At 42.8% G+C, this 18,020-nt stretch overlaps 2 protein-coding genes across 2 annotated transcripts; one reads left to right on the top strand and one right to left on the bottom strand.

Moving 5' to 3' along the window:
- Window positions 1-1,661: 1,661 nt before the first annotated feature.
- On the bottom strand, window positions 1,662-7,295 carry fam161b (FAM161 centrosomal protein B). Its single transcript, XM_008284143.1, has 9 exons — window positions 7,280-7,295; window positions 6,474-6,708; window positions 5,930-6,396; window positions 4,917-5,230; window positions 2,782-2,894; window positions 2,511-2,678; window positions 2,300-2,399; window positions 2,067-2,221; window positions 1,662-1,819 (listed from the first exon to the last, which is right to left on the bottom strand). The coding sequence occupies exons 1-9, from the start codon at window positions 7,293-7,295 to the stop codon at window positions 1,738-1,740; spliced, it is 1,650 nt and encodes a 549-aa protein (XP_008282365.1). The 3' UTR covers window positions 1,662-1,737.
- A 940-nt stretch (window positions 7,296-8,235) lies between these two features.
- On the top strand, window positions 8,236-17,942 carry coq6 (coenzyme Q6 monooxygenase). Its single transcript, XM_008283197.1, has 12 exons — window positions 8,236-8,583; window positions 8,852-8,986; window positions 11,388-11,446; window positions 13,334-13,460; window positions 14,684-14,814; window positions 14,902-15,009; window positions 15,305-15,367; window positions 15,450-15,557; window positions 16,203-16,405; window positions 16,621-16,736; window positions 17,096-17,262; window positions 17,814-17,942. The coding sequence occupies exons 1-12, from the start codon at window positions 8,379-8,381 to the stop codon at window positions 17,841-17,843; spliced, it is 1,452 nt and encodes a 483-aa protein (XP_008281419.1). The 5' UTR covers window positions 8,236-8,378; the 3' UTR covers window positions 17,844-17,942.
- The last annotated feature ends 78 nt before the right edge of the window (window positions 17,943-18,020 follow it).

The raw sequence follows: 18,020 nt of genomic DNA, 5'->3' as shown, positions 1-18,020 counted from the left end.
TCATGCAACCCATGCATTTACAAAATTAAATGTGTGGGAATTTTAATATCGTGCAGCGGCTACAATAATAAGAGACCTGAACACGCCACCTTGGTGAAATTATATTGTTCATCTGCTAAGCAAGAGCCACTCCTCAAACAGCGTGATCATAACATTCAGCGGCCAAGTGTGCAGCCTCTCATTAATCTAAATGAGATGTGTTCGCTGCCTTTCTCTGCCTCCACACACACAGATTTGAGGCTGCAGCTTGTTTAAAGAGATGTCACAGCCGTCTGCTCCCGCACGCATTTTCGCCGATGCAGGTTCCCACTCAGATATTACCTAACAGGTTGGGAGAGATTGGTTTTGTTTTCAGCTGTGCATCAGGGAATCAGAGGTGCACAGCTTTTCTCCTGAGGGACTACGAGGCAGAGTGGGGAGGGATACACGGTTCCCATGACAACCTGACAGGATGGAGCCCTTGAAGCTTTGTCATGTGATATTTGCGATTTCAAAGAAGGGACTCTACGGTTATTTATTACATTTATATACACGATATAACAATTTTTTTCTACTTTTTATGTCTTTTTAATTATATAAAATTAGTATATTTTAATACCTAGACATTCATGCTGAATGCAATTACAGTCCTGTTTTATGCCATTCTTTGCAGAGATGCACTCAGTCTAGCATAAAATTATACAAACCTGCATGTAACATTATCTACATGTTACATTTCAAATATGCATTTACAGTTTTAGACTGTTTAGTCGATGACTTCTCATGTTTTAATCTGAATTCACCGCAAACCTTGACTTGCTTCAAAGCCTGACACACTAGCCTAGAAAAGGTAACTATATGTTATGCGCTGATCCCCCATGATGACCTTTTGATTATGTATATGTACATATTCAGACATTCCCATGTGGTTTCTAAGTAAAAATCATCTCTTCAATTCCTGGCAGTCTGCTGTCAAAGCACAAGAGCACAGAGGAGGCCAGTGTTCAAGAGCATTTGATGTGGATCTGCAGGCTTTGAGGAGACCACTGAACCGGTCTGTGTGAGTGCAGATTCACGGAGAAGATTGTTTATTTAGGTGGCAATGTGGCTGCAGAAATAACTGGGAACTTTAACCAAGTCATCTACAGAAAAGTGCATGTCAGACGCTTGGGGTTCCTGTGGGACCTGTTCAATTAAACGGCATACATGGCTTTAATTCTTTTACATTGCATGAATGAAAAAGCAGCTCTGAGCATCGTCAGGCACATTATCTCACATCTACGTTATCATTTCAGTGTGGCTTTTGGAAGTTTCTTTTCTCACATTAATGTTTCAGACAAAGTAGCCTCTACTGGTGTTTTGTTTTTTTTACCGTTTATTCTGGTAGCCACGTGTTCATCACCCTCTAAATTACAGTCTTCATATTTCTTAGCGAAATTGTTGTCGTAAAACGCAAAGCTTTTTTATTGTGTGTATATATACATTTATATGTGCACATTTGTGTGTGTGTGCGATCCGTATAAAATATTAATTACTTATAAACATATAGAGTTATAAACTTTTATTTCCAGTTGTAATCCATAACATTTTTCATTGTAAAGTCCAGATGTTTTGTAATTTCATAATTTATAGCTGTAGATCTTAAACTATCAAACGTTTTGTGCGGATAGTTAGCCGTGACATGAATCATTTTTAAAGACAGTGTTGTTTTCTAGCGGAGAGGCCGCAAAAAACTCAGTGCCGCCTGAACCTTTTTGATCATGGCATTTCTTCCCCTTTGGACTTCACGCTCTTCTCTTCCACATCTTCAATTTTCTCCCCGTCGTCTACATTTTCTTCCCTAAATCAGACATGTTGGGATAGAAAATGGCTATATTGTAATTACATCGAACTTTTACTTGGCTACAGTATTTGTCTTTTCTTCGCTAAAGACAGCAGAGCAAGCTCAGAAAATTATGTAATGTAATATGACCAAACCACATGAAGTCCTTGGCTCTCCAGCAGCTGTGCTATTCATAATTTTACCGGACACAGTGGTATTACACAGTGGATGAACAAAACTTGCTATAAATTCTCCCTCTGCATACCTGCTGTGAATGTCATTTTCGGTGCTGTGGTCGCTCACGTCTGTGTCATCCTCAGGTCTGAGAGCTTTTCCATTTTCTTCAACAAATTGCTCCTTCACCCCAGCGCTCAACAGCTTGCTCCTGTACGTCTGCTCCGCACGGGCCCTCGCATTTCTCTGCCGGTAAAAACTCACAGTTAAGCAGGTGGAGGTCATTCACAGCGTGTAGTAATGCTCCAGCTTTATGTCATTTACCTGTTTCACCTGCTCAAACAAATAAGGGCGTTCACTAACTCTTGCCTTCATGTCCCGTAATTCTCTCATGTACTCTCTCATCCTTTGTTGATCAGCCTCCCTTCATGTAAGAGAAGATTATAGTTTTAGCTGCTGTGGCAGGCACGTGTGGTTGTTGTGATGTGAGGTTGCAAAACTGCAGAATCAACAGCCTCGCTTGGCCAGAGCTCACCGATGGTGCTGGAGGTTTTCATAAAACACTTCTTTTAAGCTGCTGTGTGGGTCCAGCAGCTTTGCATGGAGGGCTACCGTCTTCTTCATGGCTTGGGATCTCATTTGATGGTTCCTCATCCAGTCTGCGCTCTCTTGATTCTTACTGTCCCTCAACTCCATTGATTTTCTGTTAAGATAAAAAATAACCTGCTGTTTAGTGTGTGGAAACTATACAGAGGTAAATCTTACTGTCAGTAGTTCTAAAGTCATGCTAAAATAATCCAGCTCACCTGATGGCCGTGCAGCGCTTCCTCGCAGCGTCTGTGATGAATGTAGGAAGTGTGTCAGTGGACAATAAGGCCCCGAGTGACTTGCTTCTGCTGAGATTACTCTTTTTTGGTGCCTGTAGATTGGGAGAAAAAAACATACGGATCACACTTTTATCGGCTGCAATCAAAACTAAATGTGTAGTTTTGCCACATTTGCATCAAATTTGTAATGGACTGTGTGGGAGGAAGCTGGAGAACCCGGAGACAACATGCAAACTCCACGCAGAAAGATCCCGGCTGTCCATGAACCGGCGACCTTCTAGCTGTGAGGCGACGGTGCTCACCACCGAGCCCAAGAACAGATGATTAAATATTTTAGTCTCAGTCATTGGAAGAACTATAAGAGAACTAAAGACCAACGCCAACTATCAATAAATGTTTACATTGTGTGGAAAAGCACTAGATGTTTAGTTAAAAGCTGCTTAGTTATAAAGGTTTTCTTTCTTTTTGCAATCTCTCTTTCTAAAAAGCACATTTTAGTTTTCATGTGTAGCAACAATTTCTGTGTGAACAATCAATGAAAAAGATTGTTGATAAAATACTGATAGCTTTAAGGACCTTTCATCAAGTTTTTAAATATTTGTTTTTAAGAAAAAATACGCAGTGCACGTGTAAGTTTCCCAATACTTTCCTAAACTAGAGGGTAATTGTGTACAGTTATGACATTACAACATTAGTCTGTAAATATTGTAGCTGTTGCATGTGTACAGTTCCCATCTTCAGCTAAATACAGTCACAAATAGCATTAGTTAAATCACAAGAATCTGCCCAAAAAATGTCAGACAAGTTCCAATAAGCAGAACTCTGGCAATTGGATAATTCTGGGCTGGGTCCCAAGATACATGAAGGGAAGACAGGAAGAAAATTTCACTGATCATAAAGTTCTTTCTGCCTTTTTGGATTAGTGTAGATTGCCGTCATTCTTACCTAATTGCATCTGTAATTATTCTTACTCTTTAATGCTCTCGTGTGAATCATTCACTCAGACAAATTTCGATGACCATATACAGGGATGTTGTTGTGAAATACACGCTTGGTCTCATTATAAAGATTTTGCTGCTTGAGCTCAGGGATAAAAAAGTGAACAAACATGACACGACTGTAGATGCGGCGCTGTAAAAATGGAATTTGAGTTAAATTTCGTAAATTAGGGAGGTGGAGAAAGTTTGAAATATGAGCGTTTAAAGGAGGGGAATATTCCCTCTTTGAAGATGGCCTAATGTGCATGTTTTAAATAGCATCCCGATTCCACAACTGAGGGGACTGGTATGAACGACCTCGAAAAAATAACACATAAGGCATACAAGAGCTTCAACCATACAGATAAATCTTTTCAAACAAATTACTCCCAAAGACACTGACAGGGCAGTAAAACGTGACCTGGTCAAATTCCTTTGTCATATTTTATGAAATAAACACATCTGAGTGTTGTGGGACCACAGGAATATGCTGCATGGTGGAGCTGGCAGGAACTGTGGGATAAACATGTGTTCCTGTTTGGTAAGTCACTCTACATGCTGAAACCATTGTTGATACGGATCTTTTTCAGCAAAGATTTCCGGTAATCGCTATAACATATAGAACACTAAAGGCTTGCAGTGCTCCTTGGAAAAGGAGGAAGAAGGGTACTGACTCGATAAAAAGGTGGGTGGATATGTCTCGAACCATCCATCAAGCAGAAAAGGTGTGAGAGACTTCAAAAAAAAAAGTGCTGCAAAACTATAACATGAAACCATCTGCGCCTGGTGCGTTGGAGTCCCGACAGAAGCACCGGCTCTTCAAAGACAAGCATTATCTTTACATTTATTGTAAAAGATAGTATGTATAATACAATTTCTATTTAATGGGATATTTTTGAGAAAGTCATTCTGCTTCTAAGAAACCTGCTGATTGTGAAAAAACTCGGATTTTATTAATAAATTGCACATTAAGTAATCAATGAAACTAAACTAAAATAAGCTCATAATGTGACAAGCATCTAAAATCAAACTGCACTGACATGATTAACAGCAACAGAAGTAGTAAAAACCAAAGAACAGATTTCCATTTCTCTTAGTGAACAAAACAACAGGTCTCTAGTAAAGAACATCGTCTACCTGTGACTTTTCCGGGCTCGTCCTGCTTTGCCTTGCAGGGAGCGCTGACGTCCTGAGGTTGAAGGGCTGACACTTGGTCATGTCTTTACTCTGCGTCTTCCTCAGCGCCTCTGTCTGCAAGGCCTTGTGCAGCCTGTTGAAGTCGGGGACCTGATGGATGATTTTTGGCTGGAAGCTCGGCTTCTCGTCCAGGAATCCCAGCTTTTCTTTCCTGGTGCGCTCAGCAGTGCGTAGTTTTGGCATGCCAGTCGGAGTGGGGTTCTCCTGCCGGAGCGTTGTCTGAGTGTGGACTTTCCTGCAGTCTTCCTCCTGGTCTACACAGAGTTACAGGGAGATAAGACAGAAGATTGTAGTCGTGTCACTGTGTAAACTGTATTAAAGCTCCTGTACACATGCATCAGATCGGTGTGCAGTATAAACAGTGTAAACAGAGCAGCGGCTGTTGAAAAGTGATTCAATCGTGACCCAGTTAACTATTTCTAAAGACAAACAAAACTTAGACACAGTAAGTTTTTTCAATTTGTGCTTCAAAAATAATGTAAATTAATTAACTGTCTATTATAATATATTCATAATTGTAAACATAACCACAAAGTTTTGGTCTGGTTCATCATTTTCCTTTGTTTTATAACTGAAATGCAAACATTACCCTATCAAACCAAATCTAACTATGAACTTCATGAATGCTAGACCACATAACTAATGTAAGAACAGATCTCCCTTACATTGTCTAATATTAATGTCGAGGGTTCATGCTCAGTGTGTCTGCCTTCACACTTCAATCCTGCAGAGTTTCACCTCTCCAGGCCTCTTTGTACACATCACTCTCCAGGTGAACTGTTCACAACCTACTGACATATCCAGCTTACAGCAAAGGGTCATGGGTAGGCTTTGCATGGCTGCAAAGTGTCACAAGCCAAAAACATGAAGAACAAATGATCTATATGATCTGTATATTCATATTAATTTAATCTAGTATACCAAACCACGAGTCGTCAGAAAAGAAAACCCACCTTTCAGCTTAGAGTCTGGCGAGTCCTTTTTGTCTTTGGTAGGAGGTTTTCTAACAGCAGTAACACTGTCTTTCTGTGAATCTTGGTTTAACATTGCTACCAGCTTCTCCCTTTTCTCCTTTTCTCTCTCCTGGAAGCTGAAAGGTTTTTGAATGGACAGCAGGAATTGCCTCCTCTGCTCATGGCCTTGTTTCCTCTCCTTCTCTCTCAGCTCCATCATCTCCTGGTAGATGGGCTGAACGACATTGGTGGGGACAGGGAGGGCACAGAACTTCTTCTGACACTCAGCCTCGGCCTCTTCCTCTTTGCTTAGCTGTGTTGTCTTAGTTAAAACTAACCGCTCACACTCTTGAGCCCTGACAGAACAATTCTTCCAGTTTGTTGAAGATACCCAGGCTGGAGAAGACGTGTTTGGCCTCTCTGACTGTTTGGGACTGTGGGAGGTGGGAGGCCTCATTCCTACATATCTGCAAAATAGAAAACCTCTTTAGAATCGATCATTTAGAATTAGAACACATCATAAAAGTCACTTCAGGAAACATACTTGGTCTGATGGTTCTGTTCTTTTCTATCATGAGACTCTCTGTCTACATCTGCTGACAGGAGAGCATCCTGATGGATCCTCTTCTCCAGCTCCTCTGTCTGTCTCCTCTGTGTCTCCTGCAGCTGCTGTCTGAGGGTTTTTCTCAGAGCCTTGAGGTGCTGCTTGAGCATTAGCTCTGATCGGAGTCGGTCTTCCAGCAAGGCCTCCGGCTTTGGCATTTTGCATTTGGCATGACCTGTAGTTAAATAAAACAAGAGAGAGTAAAGTTAAAGATGGACATTTTTTAATCTAATCTTTCCTTTTGTAGACCAAACCATTATGCAAGAAAATAATACAACATACATATATAATCAATGACTTTTAGGCTTACTTGTAGTTCATAGAGTTTTCAAAAGTAGAATTGGAGGCAAAAGCATTCATCCATCAGGCTCCTCTCCTGAGGACCCAACTCCCAGTTTAAGTTCAAGAGGCAGAAGCTCTCTCTACTTCTCGGCTTAAAAACTTTCCTTTTTGATAAAGCTATTACTTAGGGCTTACCCTCCCATAGTTATGCTGCTACAGAGCAAGGCTGCCGGGAAACTTCCCATGATGCAGCTGTCCTCTACTCTCCTTTCCTTCACTCTCCATCTATTTATATGCCACCAATACAACTTGTGTTCTTCTCTCTTCTCCAGTTTGTGTTTTGTCCTCTCTGCAGGCATCTCTGGCGCTGGAGCTACACATTTCTGATCTGGCTTCACCAGCCTCCCTGCAGTTTGTTGTTTGTTGTGTTTGACTGATTTTTACCTGCAATCCCTATCTCTTACCCTTGATGACCACCATCCCTGAGCCTAGATCTGCCGGTGGTTACTTCAGGTTAAAGGGGAGTTATTATTATTTTTTAATACTGTTGCTAAAAAGCTAACTTTAAAAGGATTTTTTTGGATTTGTTGGGTTTCTCTCTATAATATAATTTGCAATGGCTTCATCTTTGTGTACCAATGAATTGAACTGATCTATAAATCACCATACACTGAATATCCTGGGGGTTTTTAGGGTATTTATTCTGACATGCGCTGTTTGAAAACGTCTCAATGGGCCTGGAAAACTGAATTAGTTGACTTTTTTTTATTTCATTTTACAATAATGGTAAATTAATGATAAATTAAAAGAAGAAAAACAAACAATCAACCAATAATATGACCAAACAGTGAGTCCTAAGGCTGTCTAATATAAACCTGTACTCGTATGAACTTACAGTCTCCTCCTCCAGTGTGTGAACTGTGTAAACACGTTACTATGGCAACCGCGGCTCTCTCCACATAACGTTTAGCTAAAATCCACTTTACGTTCAGCTAAGCGACGTTTCTTTACTTTTATACACTTACACACAAACTTTCCTTCAATCCTCTGCTGCTTAAATTCACATAATCAGCAAATACAATCAACGAAATTAATCTGTAAAGTAATAATTCGCTGCCAACCTGGGAACAGACGACTTTCAGGAAGTATATCTCGGCGTCGAAGCGTCCTTTAAACCCTCAGCAGACACACTACAGCCTATTTGTTGAGCTGGTGTAACTATAAAGTTCTTTCTAGTAAGGATGGAGCGAAGTAAACATGTTTTAAAGGCAGTCGGTCCTCCGTTTCGGCAGCATTAGCACTGTTGGTGGACAGAAGCGGCACCGCCGGCAGCTCAGTGTGCCTTCCTGTGATTGGACAGGAACCCGGAAGTACTTCGTCTGGAGCGTTAGTCAACACAACATGGCAGGATTACAGCAGGGACACAGCTGCACCTCATAGGACACATTCAAGGGGAAACGTCCGTCTGATTATTATATGAAAGTGTTCACACTCCGGAGCTGGGCTGCTTTCTTCTGATCAACGCGGTGGTTTCGTCTCGTGTGAAGACAGACCGAAGGCAGAATGATGCACAAGCTCACAAAGGCGCCGCTGGCCTTAAACGGACTTGGCCGGTGTTTTAATACAGAAAAGCATTGGTCTGCTGTAAAAATCATCAGGCGAGGATTAGTATGTGCACAACATGAGGGCGACTCTGGCAAGAATGAGGTTTATGATGTGATAATATCCGGGGGAGGGATGGTTGGATCTGCAATGGCATGTTCTCTAGGTGAGTGCTGCCCCCTCAGACCTCATCTTGGTGTGTGACCTAGAGATTATGCTCAAAATGTAAAATGATGTCATAAATCAGTGTAGCAATAGTCATCCTGTCTAGCTTGCCCACTTGTAGACGGTCACAGAAACATGTCACACTAAAACAAATACTATCAGATGTGGTGTAGTAGACAAAAAACATGTTGTCAGGTGTTTGAATTAAACAATCGTGCCCATGTATTTCACTGTACTTGTCATTTTTCTACAATATTTACTTCTCATAGGCATGGATCCTAATTTGACGGGTAAGAAAATTCTGCTGCTTGAAGCTGGAAAGAAGAAAGTGATGGACAAGGTGCCGGATGCCTACAGCACCAGAGTGAGCTCCATCAGTCCGGGCTCTGCCACGCTCCTCAGCGGTACAGTATATACTTACAACCTGACACACACACAGTCAGCTTTATCAGATGGTTTTTTAATGTTTGCATCGGAAGAATTTAAACACTGTGATCTTGAGATTGCTTCCTCTCTGTGATAAGTTTGTGCTGCCCGACTATTAAGTGGCTTCCACGGGGTAAGCCAGGGATCAGACACTGCCCAGTCACCCGAGCTTAGCAGGGATCATATCTGACCTTGCTCCTCGTGTGACAGGTCGCTTGGAGTTTATCCTGACGCTGCTTTTTGTTTTAGTAATGATAAGGATGGGAATTTCGCTACAGCCCAAACTGCAGCTAAGTATCTCTCTGCAAAATGTCAAAAGTCAGGGAAAGGGACAGTCGGGGATTTGACACTGTGTAATTTCAGCTGGAGATGGACTCGTCTTTTAAACTTGCTCTTTGCTCTAAATTACCCCTTCGGGTCTAGAATCCATTAAAAACAGCACAACATGACCGTGAGTCCAGACTGGTGCAGTTTGTTGCTGCGTGGAATTACAGACATAAAATAATCATCAGGCTAAATTACTTTGGTTGTCGGACACATAAATTCATCCTAATTCAGCTCTACGTCAACAGCAGCTATTATGTCTGCCCGGGAGATCACACAGTCCAATACACAAAGATAATATGTGTTGTAACAATGATCTTTTTGCAAGTGCCATTCAGGGACAGAGAGCATAAAACTTTCATTAACATCTCATAAGAACTCCTTCCCACAGCTTCCTTGTGCTGTGAACCGTTTATTGGCTTTAAAGTGTCAAACACTTTGTCAGACTTTACGTTTGGCATTTTAAGGTCAAGAGTGAAGTTTTTCAGTGCGAAGAGGTGAACGCGGAACATTGTGCTTGGCTATTAAATTAAATTGTTTAATTAAAATAGAACTTTCACACATTTGTTCTTCAGCGTTGATGGAACGTTGCATCAGACCTCAGAGTGGTGGCTGCAAATAGAAAGAGGCATCAGAGCCTGAGTGGCACATTTATTTTATTGGTGATCAGGTTTAGAAATAAAAAAAAAAAAAAACACACAACAATAGATACTAATATTAAGAAAAACTAATAATTTCCAAGGCTGGTAACAACTTAATCCCTACACCCATGAAAAAAGTGCACAGAGACTTTGGATCACGTTCATAGCATTACCGGCTTATCTCTAAAAATTTGAGGAACATATATCTTTTGCAGTAACTTTGCATGAGGGTTTATATTGCTTTATTAAAATAATATCTAAGATACGTAGATTAGATATTGCCCCCAACCACTCAGCGCACTGTAGCTGCTGCATTAAAGCACCTGAGAGAGATCAATGACTGATTTTTAGTGTGTTTACTATAATGTCATAATTTCTCTGTCAAGTTTATCTTTTGGTTTGTTAGATTGTGGATTTATTTTTTATCCTTCCTTGAAGAAATATTTTTAGCAAAAATTCCCCCCAAATATTCTAGCTTCTAAACATGTCAGTGTGAGTAGTTGTTGGATTTTTTTTCTTTTAAATACTGACTTTAAAAAAAAGCTAGTGTTGCTGTTTTTTGTCCTCTTAAACTGCATTTCTCAGCCTGAAAAGGCCAGTTTTGTGAAACGTGTGTCCTGTGAATTTCCCCGACACAAAATGACTTCAAACAGCTTTTGCTTTCATCCATCCATCATCTCTACACCACTTAATCCTCACTACAGTCACTAGGGGCTGGAGTCTATCCCAGCTACTCAGGGTGAAGGCAGGTTCACCTGGACAGGTAACCAGTCTATCACAGGGCTACAGACAATTTAGAATCACCAATTAACCTCAACATGTTTCTGGACTGTGGGAGGAAGCCGGAGAACCCAGAGAGAACCCACACTGCACGGGGAGAACATGGAGACTCCACGCAGAAAGATCCCGGACGTCCTCACCAAGACACGAACCGGCAAACTTCTACAATTTCATTTAGGAGACGCGTTTATCCAAAGCAACGTACATCTGAGAGCAGATAGAACACAAGCAAGGATCTAGTCAGGAGAAAACAATCTAGATAAGTTCCATATCTATATTCTAGCTGTGAGGCGACGGTACTAACCACTGATCCACCCTGCAGCCCCTTTTGCCTTCATTATTTTCAAATATGAACACATTCTGAAGCCAACAGTGATGGACATTTTCCTGTAGGCTTCACTGTCAAGTTTACCACATGTTGTTTTTAATGGAGACAAACACGTCCATATTACTACATTGGGACCGTGTTGTTTGTTCTCCTGCTCTGCAGCAGTTTTTGCATTTATTTCATTTTTTTCTGTTGATAAAATTCATGTTTTGGCTCCCAAAGTAAAATCATGATGATTTGTAAACCAGTGACATGTTTTTTTTTTTATTTAATTGAACTAATAGTTGTGTTCAAATGTGCACACAGGTATTGGAGCATGGGAGCAGATCTCACAGATGAGGTGCAAGCCCTATAAAAAGATGCAGGTATGTTGATTTTCAGCTCATGATTGCATTTTGCTTCTTTTTGCGTCTGTTCAGCACAAGGACATGAAGGCAGCCGTTGTACTGCCGTGTTCGAACGTTCGAAAAGTATCAGCTCAGGATAAAAAAGAACAAATCTGGAACTAGAACTCTCTGTAACACAGAGTATCTCCCAAAATTCTCCTGTTGCACAGCTCGCAGCGTTTTTCTTCATATGTCCTCCAGACTTTCTAATTTACTGGCATACTGTATGTATTTCTGTCATCCATCAATCAAAGCACCATACAATTTGTGGAGAGAAAAATCTGTGACACTCAGCTTCTACTCAGTCATTCAGCTTAATGAACAAGCAACACAATACTGTATCATATAATCATGTATAGGGTATGTAATTGTTCGCATTAAAATGGCAAACGGCGGTTTCGTGTAACATGCATTTTGTTCATTCCTTTGTGCAATTTATGCTTTTTCAGTAGCTCTGCGCAAGCTGTGGCACACGAAATGCCAAAGAACACCGAGTACGTTTTTAAAAAAAGGGCCGTCCCCCTGCGTGTTCAAAGTGCTGCGATGCTCCCTGACCGCGCTAGTTTTATTTATTAAAGCCATGTTTTCTATGAGGAATAAATCATTTTGGCATTTTCAAATTGGTACTCCTTACCCCCCGTCTTTTAATTATGAAGATTCATGTGAACAACGGGAAGAAGATGAAAGATTAGGAGAGCGGTTGTTTGCTGCAAAGTGAACCCGCTTTACGGCTGTGGGCGCAGGCTCGGTCCCTCTTGTAAGATGTGGTCGGTGTGTACCAAACACTCGACCGCAGGGTTTTTCTCTGGGCCTAAGATGTCATCATGCAGTGCCTTACAGTGATTATGGTAGTGTACCTCTCCCATTATACCTTCACTCTGCTACCGCTGTTTTGGCTTGTTTGCCCATTGCATCTCAGTCATATACATCTCAGCCATAGCACTGGAAAGTATGTACTGCAGGTCAGCTCTAAATAGCATTCTTTCCCCGCAATAAAATGCTCTTCCACCTTAAACGTCCACTAAGCACTGAGGTTTAGACTCGAAACAGAAGGCAAGCCCAGCTTTTGCCGTCGTGGCGTCATTTTTTCCCACATTTCTCTCTATAAAGCTGCGAGGAAGTCGATTGTTTAAATCTTGCACACACAAAAAAAAAAAGTAGTAACTCATTCTACCCCAAAGCTGCATCATTTCACCCTGCATTAAACAAAAACCAAAACAATTTTTGGGCTGGTCTCAGTAAATCTTTTCTTCCCAACCACTTATCACAAGTTGCAAACCCACTGCCATTAGTGGTTTCTTGTGGGGTATATCCCCCTACTTTATGGCAAGTCGGAAAAAACTAGTGCAGCAGCATATTACTGCAGAATGATGGGTTCTGTCACCATAGCTACAACCCGGGAGAGGATTAACCTTGTGCAAACACTTCTCACCCCCTCGTGTTTTAACTGAAACGCTGCTTTCAAGGCTTGGAATTACAGTAGCCCAAAAACTATATCTCATTGTGCCACTTTTGGTTGCAGGTAAATATTGACTCACTCTGTAATGTTCACAAACATGCCTTTTTGTGTGTTTCCCAGAAAATGTTTGAGAGAAAAAACGTTTAAAAAATCCACATCACAAAGTGTCACTTGGGCCTCCGTTGAGCCGGAGTCCGTCCGGAGCGGCGCTGGTGACCCCCGTCGCTCTGGGTTTGGTGCACGCGAGGCCGTGCCAACCTCCAGCAGCAGCTACCAGCTTTGATGTGTTCAGCTCAATGAAGCGGCACTTCTCTGGCCAGCTATATATATATGGGGGGGGAAAGGAGGGGGGGGATGCATTTAAGGATAGACTCGTGGACCGCAGGCGTAATGAGTCTGTCATTTAGGTTTGGGACGCCTGCTCAGATGCCCTGATCACGTTCGATAAGGAGAACCTGCAGGACGAGATGGCGTACATCGTGGAGAACGACATCATCGTGGCCGCCATCACCAAACAGCTGGAAGGCCTGTCTGGTAAGCGAGTGATGAAAACAAGAAATCCCGCACAGTAGCTTTTATTTCTGTTCCATCTGCCTAATGGGCTCCGAGTCTGGCAGCTAATGCCGCCACTTTTATTCCATCCTGTCCCCAGGTTTTGTTTATTTGTACTCTCTCTCTCTCTCTGTGACTGTTTTTAAAGACAAGCTCTTGGACCCATCCATGTTTTTCCTGCAATTTCAATCAAAAACCCTCACATTTTGGGAAGCGCAGCGAGCCCGGCACCCTCCGAGGACACGTGAAATGGTCCAGTGACCTATTTAAAGCTGCCATGTGCTCCCTGGGCTTTGCCACCTTTTAAGACACTAAATACGCTGACAGTGTATTGCTGTTGACATTAGACCAACTTTTTTTTTTTTTTTGTGTGTGAGGTTCACAAATAAAACCGGGCCCTGCTATGTGCTCTGACAGTTAAAGTGGCATATTTATAAACAGTTTTCAACATTTTGCGCCAAACAACGGATGTGTGGTCACTGCACGTTTTCGCCTCATGTGCCTCCCATTTGTCCGCCTCTCTCTCTCCCTCTCATTTTGGTGTTGTTATGCTCAAGATGCACTACATGAAAAAGTGCACTCCTCGCCAGCTGCTTTCAATGCAACCCTGCTCTCCAATCACCAGAAAAAAAAAACCCATATTTGACACTGCAAAGCACCAGTAGCCGTTCTGTGGACGGGTCCCGGTCCAAGTCAGCGTGAGCCAGCGTATAGCTCAGGCTGCTTTCATGTTTCAGGATGTCCAGCTGCTGATATTTTAGGAAAGAGGGGCAGCTTCAGTTGCAAAATCTAACAAGCTGGCAGCATGCGCAGAGCGTGGAGTGGCGCGCGTGTAGATAAACACTATTAGTGAGCGCGATGCGGCAGGCCAAAGACCATTAAGGAGATTGTCGAATGTGAACTTTGGCAGCTCGCATGTGCCAGCGAGGGAAACCAGTGGTGTTTTATGAGGTGGTTTATAGATCTTCCACTGCTTTGGCTGCAGGCAAACCATCCTCTTTTTTTTTTTTTTTTTTTAAAGGGAAAAGTAGCAAAGCACTGATTTAGTGAGATGACACATTCACAGGACCCAGATTGATTTCTTTGTTGTGAGAAAGTCACACGAGTTGCTGCTTTTCTTTTTTTTTTTCCTTTCCTGCCTTTTTTTTTTTTTCTTTTCTTCTTTGTACAGTAGTGACCGATCCTATGTCCTTCTCGTTTGCCAGATAATGTGCAAGTTAAGTACAGGTCCAAGGTGGTGAAGTACACATGGCCCATGCCCCACCAGGCAGCAGACTCCATCCCATGGGTGCAGGTCACGTTGGCCAACGGGGAGACTCTTCAGACCAAGCTGCTGGTCAGTCTAATTCCGCCGCCACACAAACTGTCCTTTTGTCCTTTTTTTTTTTTGCTCTTTACCGCTTCTCATCTGTTTTTTTCTCAGATCGGCGCCGACGGACCGAACTCGATGGTGAGGCAGGAATTAGGGATTCCCACAGTAAAGTGGAATTATGACCAATCTGCTGTGGTGGCTGTTCTGCACCTATCGGAGGTAAGCATCGCATTCATCACAACCGTGTAATTGCTCTCACTTTATTATGGTGTGCGTATTTATAATTTGCAGACTTACATATTTAGGCAAACCTTATTGCAGGTTTCTGAGGGAATTCACTCAATGCTTTTACTATGATAGCAATTTTACCGTCACGTGTGTCACCGTGCGGAGGGTAAACCCACCCAGAAGCACCTTTTAGGACAGAATATGTGTGTAATCGAAATATGGCTGTGTGATGCAATAACACAGAGTGTCAGCGGATGTAATTCAGTTCAATTTATGTGTCAAACAGCCCACGGAGAACAATGTCGCATGGCAGAGGTTCCTCCCAACAGGACCCATTGCAATGCTACCGGTAATATATCTGAACTATGTCGCAGTATTTCTGTTTGTCGCGGACATAACTGACATTAAAGTCCACGCTCTGTGCACTGCAGCTGTCGGACACAGAGAGCTCCCTGGTGTGGTCAACCAGCCACCAGATCGCGGAGGGGCTGCTGGAGCTGGACGAGGAGAGCTTTGTTGACGCAATCAACTCTGCCTTCGTAAGTGTCACTGTAACCATAACAGCTGATCCCGTATGTATAGTCAGATTCCACATCTGTCAGTAAGACGTTGCATCAGCTCTATATTTGTGTGCTGTATGCGGCGGGGGGACTCCATGGAGTGACTCACACGTCGGGCTGTTTTGACTGACTCACACAAACAATACGCTCATTGTTTAGCCCACACTACACACAATACTAATATTTCACTTCAGGAATGATATACCTATCTATTTTTTATGTTTGGAGAAACTCCTTTTTCCCAAGCTGGCTATTTTTACTGGGCCTGCTGATGGATGGGGTCACCACGGTTGAGTCACGTTTGGTTTCAGGCCTGGTTTGCTAATTAAACCTGTGGTCTCCCAGTGTCGACCATTACTGCATGGAATGTTTTTCAAACAGAGCTAATTCAACTGCATAGCCTGGCCGGCATCTTCTTTTAATTAGGCCAGCTCTCGAGGCCCTGCCAAACCAGTTAGTTAGGGAGGGGAAAAAAAGGCACTTTCGCTGGCCTGGAGTTCAGCTTTGCTCCTGTGTCAGCTAATTTCTTTGTCCACTCTAAAGGATAATGTCTGTTTTCTCTCTCTTCTGACCGGTTCTCATTCTCTGTGAACGTGTCTGTCTTCTTGTCTGTCTCGCTGACAGTGGAGTAATGAGAACCAGTCGGAGCTAATTGAGACGGCTGGCTCGCTGTTCCGCGGCGCCCTGTCGGCCATCATGCCGTCTGCAGGTTCACCTCGACAGCTTCCTCCAAGCGTGGCAGGGATCGGCCCAAAGACCCGGGTCATGTTCCCGCTGGGTATGGGTCATGCATCCGAGTACATCAGGCACAGAGTGGCGCTCATTGGGTAAGAGGATAGATGTGACTGAAAGCAATGGCCCCCACGTTGATGCTTTTTTAAAGGAAGATACCAATCAAAAAAAATGTCAAGAGGGCTTTTGAATCCAGCGAATCTTCTGCTTCACATGTAAAGGAACGATGTTTTGACCTTGTGCTGTACACGAAACAGCATACCATGTACTGAATGTGTTTGGATAGCGGACAATGTGTTTGCCTTTGCAGGGATGCGGCCCACCGTGTCCATCCTCTGGCGGGTCAGGGAGCCAACCTGGGATTTGGGGATGTGGCTTGCCTCACGCAGCTCCTGAGCCAGGCAGCCTTTAACGGGAAGGACCTGGGTCAGTGAGAACTTTAAACAGACACAAACGCTGCAACCATAGCACAGTGGTTTCCCCTAAGCTCTTTTCCATTGCCCCAGCTCAGAACGCACACTGTTGATCCGGACTATATAAAGCATCAGCTTTTCCGGCAGCATTTATTTGATGTTTTTTCGTCCATTCTTCCAGGAACTGTATATAAGTTGCTTTTCATAAAAAATGAAAAATCCTGTTGTGGGATGAAGTGTTTGTTTTTTTGCTCTATTAAATGTTCTGAAGCTAATATAGCACCAGCGCATTGACTTGATGTAGAAAACATATGACAGGAATTGAGGCTTGAGTCGCATTCCCGCTTTTTAACTTGTCGTTTGTCTGAGCAGGAGCGATTCAGCACCTCTTAGAATACGAAACTGAACGTCAGCGACACAATCTGCCCATGATGGCTGCCATCGACCTCATGAAGCGGCTTTATTCCACCAACGCTGCTCCCGTGGTTCTCCTACGCACCTTCGGTCTGCAGGCCACCAACATGCTCCCAGCGCTAAAAGTAAGCTTCAGCGGCAACGTCACGTCTCGGCCAACCTGGCCGTCGCTCAGATAGCATCAACCACCTGTCAGGCCTAAGCCCCGCCCCCACCGTGACCCCACCCTCAGCCCTCTTTTTCTGATTACACGGAGCTTTACTTTTAGCGGTGTCTATAATTTTCAGGGTTCTGAACCTACTACTATGGCATCTAAGTTTAGCCCCAAATTTAGTGTTACCAAAAGTGTGTGGGTGGGGTGCATGGCTGGCCCTGGGGCAGCGGACAGTGGTGTTGGCTTGTGTTTTCACACCCCTTTTATTACCGACCACTCATGTGAAATGGCTTTATTCCCTACTAAGTGATTCAGACCAACACAACTGTAACGGGTTGTAAAGGCATTTCACTATGGAGGCACCAAGTTAAAAGTGACATTTTTTCCATATTAAATGCTGTGAGTTCACTGGTTTACAGGTCTTGTATAGAGGTTTGCAGCGCCACTCACTTATAAGAGGCTTTTAAGCATGATTCAGAGGTTACAGAGTTTTCAAGCCGGTGTTTCTTTCTCACTCTGCAGGAGCAGATCATGGCGTTCGCAAGCAAGTGATGCATCGGCCGAGCAGTGGATCTCCGGTGACAGTGAGCTTTAAAGCTTGTAAAAAGTTGTGAATGTGAAAAAAATAATAAAGATTTATTTTCCTCTCTACTCCTGAGTTCATTCATTTTATGTGTTTGTCACATTTCAAAATGAAAATTCAAATATGAAACACACAAAGATCACATT

This window comes from Stegastes partitus, unplaced genomic scaffold (assembly GCF_000690725.1).
Source record: "Stegastes partitus isolate 25-593 unplaced genomic scaffold, Stegastes_partitus-1.0.2 Scaffold8, whole genome shotgun sequence".
In the NCBI taxonomy this organism is placed as follows: domain Eukaryota; kingdom Metazoa; phylum Chordata; class Actinopteri; family Pomacentridae; genus Stegastes; species Stegastes partitus.
Note: the sequence above shows the minus strand (reverse complement) of the source record. Positions and strands in the feature narration are given on the sequence as shown.